This window comes from Elephantulus edwardii, unplaced genomic scaffold, assembly GCF_000299155.1.
Source record: "Elephantulus edwardii isolate Elephantulus edwardi_28Jun2011 unplaced genomic scaffold, EleEdw1.0 scaffold00030, whole genome shotgun sequence".
NCBI classification, from domain to species: domain Eukaryota; kingdom Metazoa; phylum Chordata; class Mammalia; order Macroscelidea; family Macroscelididae; genus Elephantulus; species Elephantulus edwardii.
This window is the reverse complement of record NW_006399780.1, coordinates 5,357,231-5,378,366: the sequence shown is the minus strand read 5'-3', so window position 1 is coordinate 5,378,366 and position 21,136 is coordinate 5,357,231. Positions and strand designations below refer to the sequence as shown.

The window sequence follows — 21,136 nt, the reverse complement described above, 5'->3', positions numbered from 1 at the left end:
TTACCGTTTGACCTCTTGAAAGAGTAGTCTACACTTAAAATCTCTTTATCTCGTAACAAATCCTTCCTGTGAAGTCTCAGAATCATCTGCAAGTGGTAATTGGAGACCCTTTGTGGTACAAAGGATCAATGTACTCAGCTGGTAGGAAAAAAAAATTGGCTTTGGGTCCACTACAGGGATTCTCCACCACTTGTCTGTCACTTTGTCTACTGTGGTAACCTGCGTGTTACTGTTATGCTGGGAGCTATGCCACTGGTATTTCAAATGCCAGCAGGGTCACCCATGACAGCGAAATTTCAGTGAGGCTCCACACTAAGACAGAGTGGGAGGCAGGACTGGACATCTGCTTCTGAAATACCTAGTCCTTGAAAACTCTATAAACAGCACTGTGACATTGTCTGGTCTAACGCCAGAAGATGATGCCCTCAAGCTGGAAGGCATTCAAAATATGTATGGGGAAGAGAGGGTTTCTCAGTTAAGTTCACTTTGATGATGCAGACGGTGTAAAACTTTAATCCAATAAAGGACCTTTATTTACTGATAAGACATGATTTAAAACGAGAAGAGCTGAAAATACTCATTAATAATTGGAAGGTGGAATTTTATGAAGTATAAAGATACAAAACCTGGATGTTTTAAGAAATAAAGTGGAATGTATAAAAAATGACATCTTGATTATCGGTGACTTACCATCCAGACTCTATTTCTAATATTTAGCTACCCACCTTCCTCTATTGTTCATAGGATTTTTAGATGTGGATAGTCAAACCTGCTTCCTAGTCTCTCTTAATCTGGGAGCTCTGCTGAAACCAGACCACTGCGGGTGATCCTGTTAGCATTTGAAATATTGGTGGCATAACTTCCAGCATCGAAGCAATCCAAAAGATATGCCAGTACAGCAACTGACAGACAGTAGTGTACTGATAAAAAAACCCTAACAAACAAGCACATATGCACATAAGCTGTAAAATAAGTGTAAATATGTAAGATACGCTTTCAATCCAGAGGATAAATAGGTAGATATTTTACCTCTAACAGTAAGCCACAAAAACAATCATGCATACAAAATAACATGGTGCAGGACAGCCCTCTCTGACCTTGCCTGAAGGCCAGTGGCAGGTGCATCAGGATGGGCCCCCAGATGGCTTCACCTCTGAGGCCTTCTGACTGAAGACCAGAGGCCCTGCAGCAGGCACATCCTCTAAAGTCCTGAAGAGCAATGGTGCCAGTTTAAAGACTAAGGTGCCCCTGATTCAAGCCTACTCTTTCTGGCTAATCAGCTTCTTGCTATAGATCTGAGAGCTGGACAATGAATAAGGATGACAGAAGAACTGATACCTTTTAGTTGTGGTGCTGGAGAAGAGCACTGAATATCTCATGCATTGCCAAAAGAACAAACAGATATGTCTTAGAGAAGGTGAAACCAGAGTGCTCCTTGGAAGCAAGAATGATGAAGCTTTGTTTCACATACTTTGAACATGTTGCTAGGAGAGCTATTACTTGGAGAGGGACATCATTCTTGGAAAGGTGAAGGGTCAATGAAGGAGAAAACCCTCAACAAGATGGATTGACACAATAACTGTAGCAATGGACTCAAGTGTGTTAGATATTGAGGATGGCATAACATAGGACAGGCTCAGATGACAGCATATCACAACAGTAAAAGGCATGCATCATGCATCATTTAGTTTAAATGAACTGTTATTAGTTATTTTTAATCAGATAGTCATGTGATCTACTATGACAAATAGATTAATGAACTGTCAAAAAGAACATTTCTTTTAAAAAAAGAACATTTAGAGAGGTACAACACTGCCAGTGATACAATAAAATGCATACACATAGAAGGATGACCTGTTAATATGACCAAATTAATATTTACACATCAACCACAAATCCAAAGATGAAGAAACCGAGAATTTCTAGAAACTTCTATCTAAAGCTTACTGCATATGCAATCAAGTTGCCCTAAGAACAATGAGAACTGGAATGGAATTCCAATTGGAATTGGAATGCAAAAAATCTGGAGCAAATAAAAACAACTGAGTTGAAAAGTATGGCTTTTATACTTGGAACAAAACTCATCTCTATTACTCAAATTTCAGCCAAACATTAGAAAAGGTATATAAAGGGAACAAAGAGTGCTGGTGGTGCGATGTATGGTATGCTGTGCTACTATCCAAAAGATCAGTGGTTCAAATCCACCAGCTGCTCCAGGTGAGAAAAACAGCCAGTGTCCTCTTGCTAAAATATGCAGTCTCTGCAACCCTATGGATAGTTGCTATGAGTTGGAATCAACTTCAATGACAGTAGGATTGGTTATAAGGATGTCAATATCACCAAAGGGGCACTCCTTAGAATAACCAACCACGTAAGAACAAAAAGAGCAGTACTCACCCATATGTAAAGCTCAGAAAACAGGAAGAGACACAGGATAGGATTAATGGAAATAAAATGCATGAAGGAATGAGAAGAGTGTGATTATATTGTAAGGACTGTAATTAATGTTATACTAAAAAAAATGTGTGTGAGTGGCTGTATTGAAAACTAATTTGCCTGTTATGCAATTTCACTCAAATCACAATGCACTTTCCCCCTAAAAATAGAATAAAATATGGACTTGGTGATAGAAATTAGGCTTGAGATCACATGATAAGACTTTTGTATAACCAACAACTTATTCATTCCAATTACTTTTTTCTTTTACATTTGCAATGTAAATGGAACTGTACATGTGGACCTAGCCAGACCAAAAATGCAGGAATAAAATAAACTGTGTCTGTGAAGAGAGAAATCAATTGTATAGGTGTAAAGAGCTAGTGAAGAAACTCAGTATCACCAGTGAGAACAAGACCAGAGGCTGTGGATCAGATCATTAATTAGATGTTGTTGTTAAGTGCCGTCGAGTCGCTTGCAACTCATAGCCACCCTATCTATGTAAAACATCTCTGAACCCTACTCTATCCTGAGCCAACCTCATAGTCTCCAACACACCCACCCACATTACTGCAGTAACTGAGTCAATCCATCTCATCCATGGTCTTCATCTCCTGCACTGTCGCTGTCCATCCACCTACGCAAGCATGATATCCCTCCCAAAGGACTTGTCTCTCCTTGCAACATGGCCAAAGTATCAGGCAGAGCTTTGGAATCCTTGCCTCCAAAGTGCAGCCTGATTTCACCCTCTCCAGGGCAAATCTGTTTGTTCTGCTACCAATGCATGGTATATATTCAATACTCTTCTCCAGCACCACAAGTCAAAGGCATCAATTCTCCTTCTGTCATCCTTAGTCACTGTCTAGCTTTCTGATGCATAGTATTATTTGTGAATACCATGGCCTGGATAGGGCGCACCTTAGTCTACAGACTGACATTGTTGCTCTTGAGTACTCTGATGAGGCACCAACAGCTTATTTTCCCTATGCAATTCGTCTTTTATTTTCTGGCTGCTGGTACCAAGAGTGTTGACTGTGGAGTCAAGTAAATGGAAGTTAATAATCTCAATCTCTTCACCATCTATCATGATGCTGCCAATTGGCCCAGTGGTGAGAATTTTTGTTTCCTTGATGCTGAGCTTCAACCCATATTGAAGGCTGCAGTCTGTGACCTTCACCAGGAAATGCCTGAGGTCCTCCTCAGTTTCAGCAAGTAAGGTTGTGTCATCTGCATAACGCAGGTTGTTGATGAGTCTTTCCCCAATTCTGATGCCATATTCCTCTTCATAGACCCCAGCCTCCTGGATTATCTGTTCCACACATAGATTGAAAAGGTATGGAGATAGGATGCATCCTTGGTGTACACTTTCCTGATTTTGAACATGCAGTGTTTCTTTGTTCTGACAACTGTCTCCTGGTCCAAGGATATAGGCTTTGAATAAGCACAATCAAGTGTTCTGGGATTCCCAATTTTCTCAGAGTTAGCCACAGTTTGTTGTGATCCACACAGTCAAATGTCTTTGCATAGTTTTTCTCAGAGTTAGCCACAGTTTGTTGTGATCCACACAGTCAAATGTCTTTGCATAGTTAATGAAACACAGCTAGACATTCCTCTGGTATTCTGTGCTTTCAGCTAAGCTCCATCTAACAATAGCTATAATATCTCTAGGGTCACAGTTTCTTCTAAACATAGCCTGCACATCTGACAGTTCTCTGTTGATGTGCTGTTCCAGTCATTTTTGGATAATTTTCAGCAGAATCTTCCTTACTATGTGATAGTAATGATATCGTTCAATAATTTCAACACTCTGTTGGGTCACCTTTCTTTGGAATGGGAACAAACATGGATCATTAATCACTCATATGCAAATTCAAACTGAAGCTGAAGAAAATGAAAACAAGCCCACCAAAACACAACCTTGAGTATATCCCACCTTAATTTAGAGACAATGTCAACAATAGATTTGACTCACAGTGGACAAAATAGGAGGAGGATAAATTCTACCTTGAACCATATCTGAAAGAGGTTATTCAAGAAAAGAGAGAAGAGTGGACGAACAAATAATCATGTAATTAAAATCTGTTCTCAAGATAATTTTATGATGTTGGCTAAACATGAAATATATAATTTAAGAACTATTTGGGCTGTGTTACTTTAAATAAATATAACATTTAAAAAATGTACAACACTAAACTCTGCTTTATACTTGCCAATCTGTCTCAGATACACCTACCCCCACTGCCCAGTCACCAAATCAATCCATCTCTTTAAAAAAAAATTTTTTTTGTGTATATGTATCTATGTATACCATCAAACTGAATCTGACTGTTACAGGAAGAGACTGTCCTTCCTTCTCCAGCAGAGCATCTGGTGGATTTGAACCACTCACCTCTGGGATTGCAGGGCAGCTCCCTGCCACTAGGCCACCAGAGTGTGCCTTGAACCAATCCATCTCATAGAGGGTCTTCCTCTCTTCTTCTGTCCCTTCACCCTCCCAAGCATGATGTCTCTACTCCAAGGACTGACCCCTCCATGCAACATGTCCAAAGTATGCCAGATGAAGCTTCAAAATCCTTGCCTCCAAGGAGCAGCCTGGTTCACCCACCCTCTCTAGGACAAATCTGTTTGTTCTCCTAGCAGTCCATGGTATATTCAATACTCTTTTCCAGCACCACAAGTCAAAGGCATCAATTCTCCTTCAGAAGAAATGATGAAGAGAGTTGAACAGAAGATTTCAAGAGGCAACTAAAAAAGTGGGACAAAGTAATACAGTAAAATGTGCAAAACCTAGAGTTAGGAAATTAAAGAGAATATGCTGGACATTTTTCACACTGAATGAACTGACAAAAAGATGTACACCTTGTGCTGCAGTACTGAAGAACTCTATGGACAAAATATTGAATGATGCAGGTAGCTTCAAAAGAAGGTGAAAAGAAAACTCAGAGTTAACAAGTAGTAAAAAAGTTGATTAATACTCATTCATTTTAGGAGGCAGCATAGAATTTCAGTAGGCTACCAAGGATTGAGAACTTTGTTGTATGTACTGAGTCAGAGCCACTTTAATAATAAACAACAACAACAACAGAAGCACTTTAAAAGAAAGGTTTGGGAGCTCTGGTGGCCTAGTGGCAAGAAGCTGCACTGCGATCCCGAAGACGCGAGGTTCGAATCCACCAGAAGCTCCGCTGGAGGAGAGGCAATCTCCTTCTGTGCCAGTCGGATCCAATTTGACAGCACACAACAATAACAACAACAAAATAATAAAAGAAAGGCTTAATAGTACAAAATATCAGCCTTTGAAATCTCTATAGAGCACTTTTTACTCTCACCCTATCACCAGGAGTCAACTCAGTGACAAATGGTAATGTCCATCTGAACCTTCTACCGTACTGGTTTCTTTTGGTCCTTTGACAATCCACTTCTTTAAGCTCTGTTGTTGATTACAGATCTGTCTCAGTGTTCACCTTCCTCATGATCTCCAGATACCATGTTATCATTATGATAGTTCATATCATAGCATATAAAATTTACTATGTAGCTATCGTGGAATCTGATGCACCCTTGTACAGTCCTGAATCAAGTTGAAAAACACAATTAGTACAATACCTTACATACCAGGGTTTTTTAACTATGTGAGGACAACTGATTTAGCCAAAGATTTACTGAGGGCCTAATTTAGTCTCAACATTGCTAAATAAAACAAAAAATGGAAAGACATGAACGGTCTTTGGCTACTAGAGTATTATATATAAAAATGTGCCAAATTCTACGAAATAACTAATACAGTATTTAGGGAGTTAAATGTTAGCTGAACCCCACAACAGAGACACAGCTCATGAACTATGCTTTGCCCAGGATAGAAAGAAGCAGAGATGGAAAAGGATGTTTTTGTTTTTTTTTTTAAAGATCTGTTTAAGGACAGTGAAGAGGCTAGTCTCATTATGACTATTCTATATTAGAAAATTAGCAAAAAGTTTTAAGGATAGAGACTGAGATATGAGGTTTGACAATCCATACAAAGTGCTTAATAGAGAATCCATTATATACAGCATTAGAATATCTAGCTCTCTCCATTAAATTATAGCAAAGGTTCGAAACCTTTTTTTAAGATGGTCAATACACTATGTCTCAAGGTACCAAAATCTGAGACTAGTTTTCAATATTTCTCGGTGCAGCAGCTCAGATCTCTTTTATGGTCTCAGATGTCGATCTTTTAGGAAATGACTCATAGCTAGAATGCCAGTTTTAAAATTCAACATGAAAATGTAACTCTCGTGCTAGTCAATACCACCTTCTTCCTACAGCAAATCTGGATATTAAATTATAATAACAAATTCACTTAGTTAAGAATATTCATCATAGCCTGTACCAATATTAAACTGGACTTGTTACTGTCTTGCTATGCCCAGCTTCCTACTTTTTCAGCCTTGCCTTCTGTACAAGTAATACTTACTTGAAAATTCAGGAGATAAGATATGATAGAATGATGTGCAGGATAAAAAAAGTTGGATAAGTCAATTTCAGATAAAGGTTAGGCTCAGACCACAACATGGAGGGGAAAATGGTGCTAGACAATTTAGTGTAATTTAGACATTAATAAAAACAATATATTTATTTTTAAAAAACTAAGTGTTATAAAGTTATTCTTCCAGTGATTTATGCCAGAATAGATAAAATTTGGAAGAAGCACTAGTAACACTTTGTGTGACGCACCGGTCTGCTAAGCAAAAAGGTAATTGGTTTAGGCCCATCAGTCGCTCCTTTGCAGAAAGATAAAGCAGTTTGATTCCATAAGGAGTTCCAGCCTTGACAACCTGGTGAGTTCTACTCTTACTGATTTGCTCCGAGTTGGAATTTACTCAGTGGCAGTGGGTCTGTTTTAGGTTTTTGGTACATAAAGTTTTTGTCTAAGTGTTTCATTTATAGTACTGATTGATCTGCAACTCACAATGCCATCTAATATTCTGGCTATTCTATTTCAGGATTTTTAAAATAGGTAAAAATTAACTTTGATTTTTTAAAATAGTATCAAAATTAGAATTTAAGATTTGATTTTTGGGGTTTTTGAAGGTAAACTAGAAACAATAGGTTTATTAGAAAGTTATATTCCCAAAGGGACAGACCTCCAACCTTGAAAGGAAGTATGGGGGGGAGAGCAGAACTTGGGTTTTTTTTAAGTAACACTTCATTCATTAATCTGGTCTCCTGCAGAATAATAAGGCAATATGGAAATAACTTTAATAAAAAATTGGTGAATATTTGTGCATAGATTAACGTAAGACAAAAACTTATTTTTTTTTAAAAAAACAGATTTCAATAAATTTAATTACACCCTGATCATTATTATTTTTATTAAAGAATGCATATTATTATCATCTAAAATCAAGTATTTTAAAACAATATGATTAATAAAAATCAACATGGATTTTTTTAAACTGTTATAATAAAAGACAAATAGATCTACAAGATACTCATTTCATTGTAGAAAACAGGTTTTAAGGATAAAAGTAAGCTTCTAAACTCAATGCCAGAATAAAAATTTCACATTACAGAAATATTTAACAACAAATATTTGACAGATTATAATTCTAACATTCTCAAATAAATTAAAAAGCTTTTTAATTTTTCTTTCAGACCAAATAAACATGAACTGACAAATTAATTAACCATAGAAAGTTATTAATTTCAGAAAAAAAGGCACATCCAGGTAACATAGTGAAGGCGATTTGTAAAATGCAGTGTTACATTTCTACTGTGCAGAATCAATTCACTTCACATAAATCACACTGGAAGATTCTAGAATATGACAAAGAATATTTTGTAAAAGCTGGGAAAATATAATGACATCAACTGTTAACTGTAGTGTTATTTTGTTCCCACTGTATAAGGCCTACAGGAATGTATAATTTACACCATATCCTGGATTTCTGGTTTTGTGTATAGTTTGCCTTCTTTATGTTGCTTTTTCCCCAAAGTTGTTTATTATTTTAGTAATGTTGAGTCTGTTCTCAGATACTTGACCGTCTTTCTGGTCTTGGTACACATTTCATAATTGCAGCTTTCCACAATACTGGAGCAAGTAAAAGACTAAGAGTAGTCACGCTTAAAATAAGGAGGTAGACCTGTAAATAAAAAAATGCAAAATCATCATGTTTTCATGATATATTACAACACGGCCAAAGATAAGAGGGCATTTTAATCTGAATAGTAACGGATATTTGACAATCAATACAAACATGTAATAGGTTCTAAATGGATAATAGTTGTTGCTATGCATTGTTAAGTCAGAACGAACTCAAAGCTGACCTCCAGTAAATTACAGAGGAGGAGATGGCCAATCTTCCTACTGTGCGGCAGCTGGTGGATTCAAACCACGCACCTTTGAGTTGGCATACAAATTCTTATCCTCTAGAATATCAGAACTCCAAGAAAATTATTTTTTGTCCTGATTGTCAGTTGCTGTAAATTAACTCTGGAATCTTATCATGGGGTCTAAATTATAGAGCTCACTGAAAAGCTGTATCGCTGTTAGTGTCATCAAGTTGATTCTGACCGATGCCAGACTGCCTTATAATAAATTCCTTACACTAACTATGCTTTCTCAAGCTTGGCTTCAGAGCTCTGTCACACATAATTCCATTCTTCAGTAATTATTTCTAGTGTATTTAAGATGTAAATCATACTGCTCACATTTATCAGCTGCAGGAGACTTGAATATTTAGTAGAATTCAGCACAGTTTCATAGCTGCATATCAATGATTTGCAAGTTCATACAAATTACTCAACAAGTGGTAATCTGGGGGGCAACTAATTAAAATTTCTATAGTATTACCCAATTTGTTATCCATTAAAAGACCAAAACAAACTTCATTTCATCTCTACTTTGCTGTCATTTAAAAAGAAAAGCTCTACTTTTAGGTATGTAAAACGCTTTTCAGTTATGATGACATCAGTTTGTGCATTGTTCACTCAGGACAAGTATTTAATTTTATTTTGTGAACTTACGAGAAAAGCAAATGTTTTAAATGCTGTTATACTTTTAATATTTTATAAATTTTATGTCACAACTCATATCCTACAACCAGTAACAAAACCTTTTTATTAGTTTTTTTATAGGACAGAATGAAGATAAACAATTATATTTTTAATTTCATGCTTCAAATTCTTATACATACATTAAGAATTATATAAATTTGTAGGAAAACAATACTAGAGTTAGACATTATTATTTCATCTGGATTTATTTGGAGAAATACATCTTAGCCATATTTATTTTAAACATCAAAAAGCTGCCAATTCAGAAAATTAGGTCTTTGCAATCAACTTCTTAGCAACTTTTAATTTTTTTTTTTAAATCTTCTTTTCATTTGTTTTGTTTTTGGTTTTGGGTACCGTCGAATTGGATCCTTCTGGCACAGAACAAGATTACCCCTCTTTCTCTAGCAAAGAATCTGGTGGATTTGAATTGAGTGCCTTTGAGATTGCAGTGCAGCTTCTTGCCACTAGGCCATCAGAGCTCCTACAACTTTTTATTGTTAATAAAATGTTTACTTTATACTGGCTTATTTACAAAGTTTGTATATTTTGTTTTTCACACTGGAGCTTCCCCATTTCCTTTACCCACCCCTTTCTCGACCGACCAAACTGCCCAGCACTTTTTAAAATAATCTTGCTATTCTCACCACCTGGTCAATAGGCAGTATCATGACAGAGAAAAGACTTAAATTGTTAGTGATTGCATCTTGCTCAGATCCACAACCAACACTCTTGGCACCAGCAATCAGGAAATCAAAAGATGAATTACATTGGGAAAATCTGCTGTCAAGGACCACTCCAAAGTGCTCAAGAGCAACATTGTTGGTCTAAAGACTAAGGTGCATTGGATCCAAGGCATGATCTTTTCAATTGTTTGCTATGCATCTGAGAGCTGAACAATGACTAGACTTGACAGAAGGATAATCAATGTCTTTGAGTTTTGGTGTAGGAATACAGTACTGAGCATACTATATATGCTGCCAAAGGAACAAACAGGTCTCCCTTGGAGAGGGTGAAACCAGGTTGCTCCTTGGAGGCAAAGATTTTGAAACTATCTTACATACTTCAGGCATGTTGTCAGGAAGGGCCAGTTCCTGGAGAAGAACATCATGCTTAGAAGGGTAGAAGGTCAGAGCAAGAGAGGAAGACCTTGGATGAGATGGATTGATACGATGGCTGTGGCAATGGGGTCAGGTGTGTCTGAGACAGTGAGGTTGGCTCAGGATAGGGCAAGGTTCAGAGCCATTGTTCACAGGGTCACTATGAACTACAGTTGACTTGATGGCACACAACAACAACAACAAAAACCTGGTGGTGCAGTCAATAGAGGTGCACTGCTAACCACAAGGTTATGCTTTTCTGGTGGTTTGAATCCACCAGCAGCTCTGTTGGAGAAAGGCAGGCAATCTCCTGTGTGTGACTAACTTACAGCCTCAGAAACCTGGTGGAGGGTCAGCTATGAGTCAGTCCTGATTCAAAGGCAATGAGATGAGTCCGAGTTTAGGGTTAGTTTATCGTTTAGCACTTAACTTTAAGTAGGTAAAACATTGTCTATCAAGATCTTATGACATTCCATATCAATGGTCCCCCTGGGATACACTTAAATCACGACACCAAAAATACATGGTCATCACACAATAAACTATACTAGTAAAATTGATGAAAGCCAAAATGAATCTTAAAGGCTGAACAGACTTGTCAGTAGTTTATCTTTCTTTAAGGAAAAAACTACTTCCGTATTACATTTTGTATCTCTTAAAAATAGGAAGTGCTTCAGGAGTTTAAATCTCTTCCATTGTAATATAAAACTTTTTATAGTAAAATCTACTTTAAGATATAGCTTATAATTAAACAAATTATAACATATATTGGCACTTTAGCATAAGGATAAACTTTCAAAACCAATTATATTAAACTTTTAGGTATTATATAGGCCATATTGGACTATGGCCTTACATTCAGCAAATACATACAGAAATAATTTATTATTTTTGGATAAAAGCTAATAGAATTTTTATGTGCAGTAAATTTATTATATCTATTTACATGGTTCTTTTTTTCCTTAGGTACCTAAAACTTTCACATTATACTATCCCTGTACTTCAAGCAAGCTTTGCAGGGGTAAGCTGACACCATGGCTACAGGTTGTGCATTGTAAAAATATAAAGATATATTCAGAATACCACTGAATTAGTATATTCTAGCGACTCTGCAGTTGGTATGGGTCTGGCAACAAATGCACCAAAGTTATTTTTCAGACAGATAGCGTTAGGTATACTTAATTCATTTTAATAAAATTTTCCCACCTACAGTGCCTTTTTAACCATACAACTGATATAAAGCCAGAACTGACCCACAGCTGATCCTCCTGTGGGTTTTCAGAGATGGTAAACTGCGTGGGAAGAGATCTGTACAATGACTAAGATGTAACTATTCATTAAGAAAAATTCACACTTCTTCTGGCAGAACAACAGTTTGATATATCACTCGTTGACTGTTGGAGAATTTCTAGAACATCAACTAATTCTCAGTCTTTTTCCTATATTTGCCAGATGCTTGTTATCTAATTCACTAGTTTCAATAAATAAATCTACTGATCCATGAATTATAATCTTAAAACTGTATTTTCCCTAACAAGTAAGAGAAAAAGTTAATTCCTTTACTACTCTCCAATTTTAAATTGGGAAGATTTCACTTAAGACTTAGTTAAGGAGACCATAACAAAATTGAATTTTTTTAGTTGCTTTGACATAATCAAAAGTACAAACAAATCTATCTTAGAGGAAGTGCAATCAGGTTGCCCTTCAGAGTCAAGGGTGGTGAACCCTCGCCTCATATACTTTGGGCATGCTTTCAGGAGGGCCTCGTTCTTGGAAAGACACGATGCTGGGAAATGGAGAGGGTCAGAGAAAGAGAGGAAGACCTCCAACGGGACAGACTGACACAGAGACTGTACCAGTGGGCTCAAGCCTATCAGACATCTTGAGGAGGGCAAGGTCAGATCTACTGTTCATAGGGCTGCTTCAATTATAGATGACTTGATGGTGCCTAACAATAACTTGATATGATCAATGATATATATGACAGTGTACATCTAAAACAAGCAAGTTTACTTTTTAGATTAATTAGCAATTTTATACAAATTATTTCCTCAGTGAATCTATTTCAGACCACTATTCATTTGATTGATATTAAATCTAAAAACATTAGTACTTTTCAGGGAGCTCTAGTGGCCTAATGGGCAAAGAACTGTGCTGTCAAAACAAAGAGAAGTGGTTCAAATCCACCAGCTCTTCCTTGGGAGAAAGATGGGTTGTCATTCTCCCAACACATTTGAAAAATTAAGAGGAAATGGACAAAATTTTAAAACCATTTTTACTATCTACTAAACTAACACAGACTGGGGTAGACAATTTGAGGAGACCAAATGTAAAAACAGGAAATTGAAGAGGTAAAAAAACCCAAAATCCTTCCAAGAAAATTATTGTCCAAGAAAGTTTTACCAGTGAATTAAAAAAAAAAAATCAGAAAAGAGCTGATAAATTATAGTTCTAAGTTGATTATCTTTAAAATACACTTTGTTCTCCTCTGCTGTCCATTGAAAGATGCATGGACCCAGAATGAAAAGACCAGATAACAAAAGGAAAGAAAAGGAGGCAAACGGGAATGCAGAGGGAAAGAAGGAGAGAAAAGTCAGTGAGTTCCAAGCAATGTAGTAAAAGGAGACTCTGTGGCGATGCTTGGGTTCCGAGTCACACGCTCAGCGTGCCTGAAGCTGTGAAAATGCCAACTGGTGTTTAATTAAATCCAAAGATAAAAAAATCACTTGACCACTTACTTCAGTGGTGGGAGGAAGAGGAAAAGGAAGAGCTGATCAAACAAGGCAGAAACTTTGTACACACACGTTAACAGGAAACAGTTTTATATAGTTTATACATAGGACCTTTCGTTACAATTTATATTAAGGTTTTAATTCCAACTACTTAAAATTTGGAGGCAGAATTTCTTACTTTGATTTTAATTCAAGTTTTTAAAAAGGAGAAAACATAGGGGAGCTCTGGTGGCCTAGTGGAAAGAAGCTGTACTGCAATCCCAAAGGTACATGGTTCGAGTCCACCAGATGCTCTGCCGGAGAAGGAGGGATAATTTCCTCCTGTACCATTCAGATCTGATTTGACAGTACATGGACAAAAAAATAATAAAATAATTTTTTTTTTTAAAAAAATGAGAAAACATGACAATGCATTTGGAAAAAAAAGAGATACTAAATGGCTTTCTTTTGTATATGGTCAATATTTTCAGAATTATAAATCTGAATTATACCTCTTAATGAGTACTTTCACTGGATGACAAGCCCAAAAAATAATAGAAGTTCTCCAGTCCTGGTTTAGAGCTAAAATCATTTACACAGATGACATTCATAGCAGATCTTGTATAAATGCACTTTTATATTTCTTGGAAGTTGGTATTACTGGGCAAGCGAGTGGTTCAACATTGAAAAATCACATTTCTTCTTTTCACCTTCACTTAATTACAATTACTACAAAAGATTATTATAACAGTTCCAACAGTATTAGCTGCTAACTTAACCTAAAAAACCTGCCACATTAACTAAAAATAACTATATTAGAAATGAGTAAGGCCCAACCTAAGTGTTACATCACAAGAAAAATACTTTAAATCCTAACTCGAATTCTGCTGCTGTATGTGAACCAAAATCATTCACTCCTGTGAGTAATTTTTCTTTAATATTGACATATGCTAGAAGTATTGAGGGAGGATAAGAAAATATTTATTATGAAACATAAAAGAAAACATCATAAAATGGTAAAACATTTATCAAACATGGAACATTTGCAGATAAGTAAATGTGGGGCTCACCTCCCGAGAAATAATTCCTGCTCTTCGCGCTCTACTTCCCAGGACAAAAGAAAACTCACTGACTTGGGCCAGCCCAGCAGAGACAATCCATTTGATATACTGGCTGCTCTTTGGCAAAATGAGAGATAAGACAAGTGCTGCCAAGACAAACTGCAAGAATGGCCTTCATGTTATTTTCTAAAACAAAGCCCCAGAGAACTTAAGATTCTTGTAATTAAAATGTGGAGAACTGAGAAACTACATATAAAATACCAGAACACCAAAATAGTACCTGAATAACATATCAAGTGAGGGAACTACAGAGAGAAGCACTTACAATATCAGGCACCATATAAATGAAAAATATTCTCAAAGAAATCCACGTAGAACAGAAAAGATTAAAAGCAAAGTTTTAGTTTTACTAGCAATAAACAGGGCTTCTTCCCCACTCCTGAACTGAATAACATTAAATATTACACAATATTCAAGATGGAATTTTTTAAGTGAGAGAAATGTATTTCTGTGGCATGTAAACAAAATCCAAAGGTAAGTAGCCTAGAGCTGGAATATATGGCAGCTCAATAGTCATTAGAGACTGTAGTTCCTTCAACTAGAAATAATTTAAGGCAATTTTTATAACCCAGATAACCAAGCTGACTACTAAATAGGTAATCACACTTTCACCTAATTTTCAGCACAGGCAACTCAATAAAAACTTTCATTAGTTTTAAAAAAAGTATTATCTCTGATTATGACAGAATAATAGGGCAATCTTTGCTCTCTAAAGTAATTTAGAACAACATTCAAATTATAATGCAAAGCCTTAAGCAGATAAAAAGTTGTTACTTCTATTCCAATTTCTGGGAGTTCCCAGTTTAAGTACACTCAGTTCTGAGACAACCTATTGTAATGATCCAGCTCAGGCCAGTGTGATCCATTATAACCTTGCTTACCCTGAAGCCTCTTCCAAGGGCAGGTGAGCAAAAGGACCTCCTCTGCATGTGGGGTGGTGACTAACATGAGGGAGAGGGGTACATCTCAAAGAGGAGCAAATGAGCCCTCTTACAGCCTAGCCAGTTTCAAATGTCCTCTCAGAGAGAGAGGCTATTTCTTGGGTTTTGATGATAAGCAATTGGGTCCAAGGAAGCAACACGTGATTTGTTAAATATAAATAGGAATTTTACCAATCATGAAATAAATGAAGAGAAGCAAAACTGATATACCTTCATGATCACCACTGACAAAGTAAGGAACATCAAAACAGTGAGTTCATATATTACGAAAGTAGGGAAAACATGAAGCCCTATAAGGAAAAACAGAATGAATAAAAGAATTCTTTCGTTAGTACAGTAATAGGCTCTAAACATATTTACATTCACTTTTGATAATAAATCTACCATTTAAGTGTGGGCATTATACTTATTTTAATAGAGCAATTAAATAGAAATCATAAATTCTGTGTATTTTTTTCTGTGCTATTTAATGAAGCACCCATAAAACATTTGCTTTGAGCCCCTTATCCCAATTTCACCAGAAAGAGGGTTGCCCTCAAAAGGACCAATTTGACTTGGTGTTGTATCCTCCCTACTTCACTGCTTCCAACACATTTTACCTTTAAACATATAATCTGATAGGGAAATAACCATGAAACTTAATTTTTCCTTGTAAAATATTTTTGACACAATGCCAATAATCCAGAACCTATAAACAAATTAGAAGACCCACCAAAAAGGAGAGCTAAACATGTATGGGTTTTGTTTTTTCTAAACATAGAAAATGTTTTCATTTCTTTTCCCATTGTTACACATAAACATTTACGTTGTATAAAGTACTAAAAGCTCCAACTACCAGTGCAAGCCAGAAGACTACATTAAGTGTTGACAAAGATCTCACTTGAACCTTTTCATAGTAATGCTCATATTTTTAATTCCTCTTTTGCTTGCATCTCATGTTTTGGAAAACCAAACCAAACCAAAACAAAACCTATTTTTCTCCCTTTGTTGTAAAATGTTTTCCTGGGAACCTTACCATCTCATTTTTAAAACTACAATGTTAATTCCTGTAGAGTCTTATCAGTCCCTCGTTGTCTTTAGTAGACAAAAGCTAGTTAGCCAAGGCTCCTATTCAACGGCATACAACAACAGCAGCAGGAATTGATGGAATATGAAAGGACAGATTTCAACATGTAGATGCATCCCTGGATGTGCTCACCAGACTGTCTGTGCCAAGAAAGCTGGAGGACAGTTATACCTGGCCAACTAACTGGAAGATATCTATATTTGTTCCTATTTCCCAAAAAGGTGATTCAATAAAATTTGGAAATTACCAACCAATACTATTAATATCACATGCAAGTAAAATCTTGCTGAAGAATATAAAAAAATGACTAGAGCAGTACATTGAGAACTTCTAGAAATACAAGCTGGGTTTAGAAGAGGCAGTGTCTATTACTGCCAATGTCAGATGGATCTTGGTTGAAAGTAGAGAGTACCAGAAGAATGTTTATTTGTGTTTCAATGACTATGCAAAAGTATTTGACTGTGTGTATCACAACAGATTGTGGCTAACATTGAGAAGAATGGTAATACCAGAATACTTGATGGTGTTCATGCAAGACATATACCTCGACCAAGAAGCCTTTGTGCAACAAGAGTAAGGGAACACTTCACGGTTCAAAATTAAGAAAGTAATGTATCAGAGATGTATCCTTTCTCTATATCTTTTCAATCTATAGTCTGAACAGATCATTCAAGAGGTTTGACTTTATGAAAATGTGGCATCAAGATTAGAGAGTGAGTCATCAACAACCTGTGTTGTGACACAACAACTTTGTTCACTGAAACCTAGGAAAACTTGAGGCATTTGCTATAGATCAAGGACTGCAGCCTTCAATATGGATTGCATCTCAATATCAAGAAAACGAAAATTCCCACCAGCAGGCCAAAAGGCAACATCATGATAGATGGAAAAAAGACTTAAGTTGTTAATGATTTCATCTTGTTCAGATCCACAATTAACACCCTTGACACCAGCAGTCAAGAAGTCAAAAGACAAGTGGCATTGAGAAAACTTGTTGTTAGAGACCTCTCCAGAGTCCTTAAAAGCAACGACGCCAGTCTAGAGACAAAGGTGCACATGATCCAAGTTATGTCTTCTCGACTGCTGGCAATGCATCAGAAAGACAGACAATGACTAAGGATAACAGAAGAATAAGCAATGCCTGTGAGCTGTGGTGCTGGAAAAAAGCACTGAACATATAATGGACTTGCAAGAGAACAAACAGGTCTGTCCTGGAGAGGGCGAAACCAGGTTGCTTCTTGGAGGAAAGGATTTAAAAACTTTCTCACATACTTTGGGCTGGTTGTCGGGAGGGACAAGCTCTTGGAGAAGGACATCATGCTTGGAAGGGTAGAGGTCAGCATAAGAGAGGAAGACCCTAGATGAGATGGATTGACTCAGTGCCTGTGGCAATGGGGTCAAGTATGTCAGAGATGGTGAGGTTGGCTCCAGATAGGACAAAGTACAGAGCCACTGTTTAGAGGGTCATTATGAACTGTAGTTGACTTAATGGCACATAATAACAATAACAAGTTAGGATCTGGGATAGAAAGGAAAATAATTTACTGCTCTTTGGAGTTCTAATTTCCTGCTTCTCTTTCCCTTTCTTTTTCTTGATGAATCCATGTAGAGCTATCTCCATCTCTGAGTATATTTCCATCCCCCTAAGAGAAGCACTGACTACTTAGAAATGCTTTCCTCAGAAGAACTCAACCCCTATTTTTTTTGTCATTGTTATTATTCCCATTTTTTTTCTTTTCTTTCTTGTTGTGTACTATTAAATAGGATCCAACTGGCAAAGGAGATTCCCCCTCCTTCTCCAGTGGAGCATCTGGTGGAATTGAACTGCATGCTTTTGATATTTTTACCCCTATTTTTAAAATTAGAAAGAAATATATTCATTCACTATTTGTTATTAATAAGTAGGCTATCACTATTTTACTCAGAACACAGTATAACAATCTCTCCTTTTCCTCCAAAGATATACTTCCTCTTTCCTTGAAATTAAAAGATATTTATCATTTTTATAAGTAGTAGAGCTGATATTGTAATAATGGATATATTTGTTTAGGCCACATTCTCTGTCTCTGAGGTAGTTTTTCTTCTCCTCCCTTTGAAACACCTGTATTCTCTAGAATGAAAAAAAATCCTAGAGGGAGCTCTGGTGGCCTAGTGGAGAGCTGCACTGCCAAGCCAAACGTACGAGGTTTGAATCCACTAGTTGCTCTGTGAAAGAAAGACGGCCAATCTTCTGTGAGATTTATAGCCTCTGAACACCTGCTGGAGGATCAGCTATGAGTTGGTTCTGACTTGACATCAATGAGAGATATCTTTAGAGGGTTTTCTGTTTGTTCATATTCATCCTCACAGTTTACTGTGCAAACTTATGCTTTGAACGTGAATTCTTTTTAATACTCAGCTAGTTTCTTGGTAACTGTCTGCTGGGAAGATCCTCTAGCCCTTACATGAAATATGTCCCTCACCAGACTCTACCACTAAACTTTGTGTCCCCTAAACTAGTGGGGGCACCACCGTTTCCCTATTGCCTGAGTCAGAGTCTTTCTAACAACAGGACAAGGTTCAGATAGTTAAGTCATAGTCAACTCGGTGGCACCTAACAACCACCACCACACATGAGCAATTATTTTTCAATCTCTCTAGAAAATGATTCTCAAACACATTCACTTTCCTCTCGCCATCCTGAGACACCCCTGGTTCACATATCAGTTATTATTCAAACTCTTAAAACTGCTCTCTGTAATATGAAATGACTTACAATATGATCTAATATCCATATATAAGTAACTGATGTAAGTTTCATGAGTACATCCTAGCTGTGCTATGTAGGATACACTGTAGTATTTCCTATCCATTCCATCTCATTAAGAAAAAAAAATGCTGGCAAAGAGTCACTGAGTGGAGTTCACAATCTCTAACTTGCAGTTTGGAAAATTCTGATCTTTATTGCTTAAGTAGCCTTCCTGGCTTCCGTCTGCAATCACAGTGCAATCAGAATTTTTTTCCAAACATGAATCTGATTCTGTATGGTTTTGCTTAAAGTAAGAGTTTCCCTTGATTTCTCCAATTCCCTCAGGTTAAAGGCCTTATTTTTCCTCCCTGGTTTGGCCTCCTTCACTTACCCCTTCGCCTTAACTTGTTTCTCTTTCTCTTGGGACACAAAGATCTATTCCAATTATAAAGATCTCACTATTCCTACCACTTGCTTCTGAATTTTCTGCATATGCCTTTCTTTCTTCCTAGGATGTCCTGCCCTTTCATAACCTCATACTTGACTAACTTGTCCTCCTCAGTATATCAGCCTGCTTGCTTCTTCAGGAAGTTTTCTGGGGCCCTACCAAAGGGGGCGGGTATGTATTTCTCCAACATGTTCTTGTATCCTTAGCTTATCAATACTGTGGAATATTTATCTATTTATTAATCTTCCTCTTTAAACAGTCTGAAAACTCCTTCAAAATAGGAACTATGCCTTTCACTGTCATAGCTAAACACTTAGCACTGAAAGCTCCCAATAAATGCTTGAGATAGGGGTTCTGACTCAACAATTTCTCTTTTGCAGCAAAAACTGTAGCATCCTGCAAAAAGTAGGCATTTCTAACTAGAAAGAATAGGAAATCTAAATCTCAGTATTATTTGACACATAACTTTGACAAGAAGACAAATACAGCTTTTTAAGTTACGTTCATTTTCATTCTCTGTATAAACATCAAACACATATGATAGAACAATGGTAAATAGTATGTGCAGTCTCTGGATCCTAATTCTATCACTTACTGGCTGTGGACAATAGGCAAATTTCCTAACTACTAGTCTGTGCTTCAGTTTCTTCATCTGTAATTGGTTGTGTTTTGGTGGTTTTTTTAGGACTCTTGAATTGATAAACATGACATATGACATATAAAGCACATACACAGTGCAGCTGCTCTCTGGCACACTGCTACTGTTAAGTGCTATTGAGGTGACTGTGACTCCTGGATCTGAACTTCTCCCTATCCGATGCCACTGTCCTGATCTCCAACATGCTTGAGCCCGTTTTTATAGTCACTCTATCATCTGATTGGGGGACTTTCTTTCTCTGACCCTCCTTCTTTCCCAGCAGGATATCTATTTCCAAGGAATAGCTTCTCCTGACAACATGCCTAACCATCCATGTCTCAAAGGAGCACTCTGAGTGCACTTTCTCCAACACAGACTTGCTTGTTCTTTTGGCACACAGTATATGCTAATAAATTCACAGTCATTTTATTCAATGCACTAGGCCCCACAGAAAGAGAATGAGAGATTTAGAGTTCTCATAATCTAGATAAAATCTGAAGTGTGGCAAGCAAACTATCACCTCTGTAAGCTGTCACAGAATAATGAATAACTAGTACTGGTTACTTCCACAATCCTCTTAAAGCCTTAGGAAGGGGAAATAAAAGAAAGGAATAAAACTCTTCTTGAAAACAGTATTTTATGAAAAGACATACCAAATTATTGACAGCATTCATAAATATTAAAAGTTATTAAGAATTAACATTATGATAGTCTAACATAGGATTTCAACAGCAATGAGGAAAAAAGAGAGAACGACAGAGAAGAGGATGTAGAGGACACTGGAGGCCCAGGCCTAGGGAGCAGTGCTGCTAACGCAAAGGCAGAGCCTCTCTGGCTATGTGAGTCCACCAGTGGCTCTGAGGGAGAAAGACTGGCAATCTCCTGTGTAGTTCACAGACCCTTGAAAACCCCA

General features: G+C 36.9%; 1 protein-coding gene across 1 annotated transcript in view; it reads right to left on the bottom strand.

The window, feature by feature from the left end:
* Nucleotides 1-8,444: 8,444 nt before the first annotated feature.
* Nucleotides 8,445-21,136, bottom strand: part of TMCO3 (transmembrane and coiled-coil domains 3) — a 94,825-nt gene continuing 82,133 nt past the window's right edge. The window contains exons 10-12 of the mRNA XM_006883810.1: nt 15,555-15,634; nt 14,353-14,502; nt 8,445-8,558 (exon numbers count right to left, since the gene is read on the bottom strand). Coding sequence (XP_006883872.1) covers nt 8,445-8,558; nt 14,353-14,502; nt 15,555-15,634 — 344 coding nt within the window. The remainder of the gene's footprint in view (nt 8,559-14,352; nt 14,503-15,554; nt 15,635-21,136) is intronic.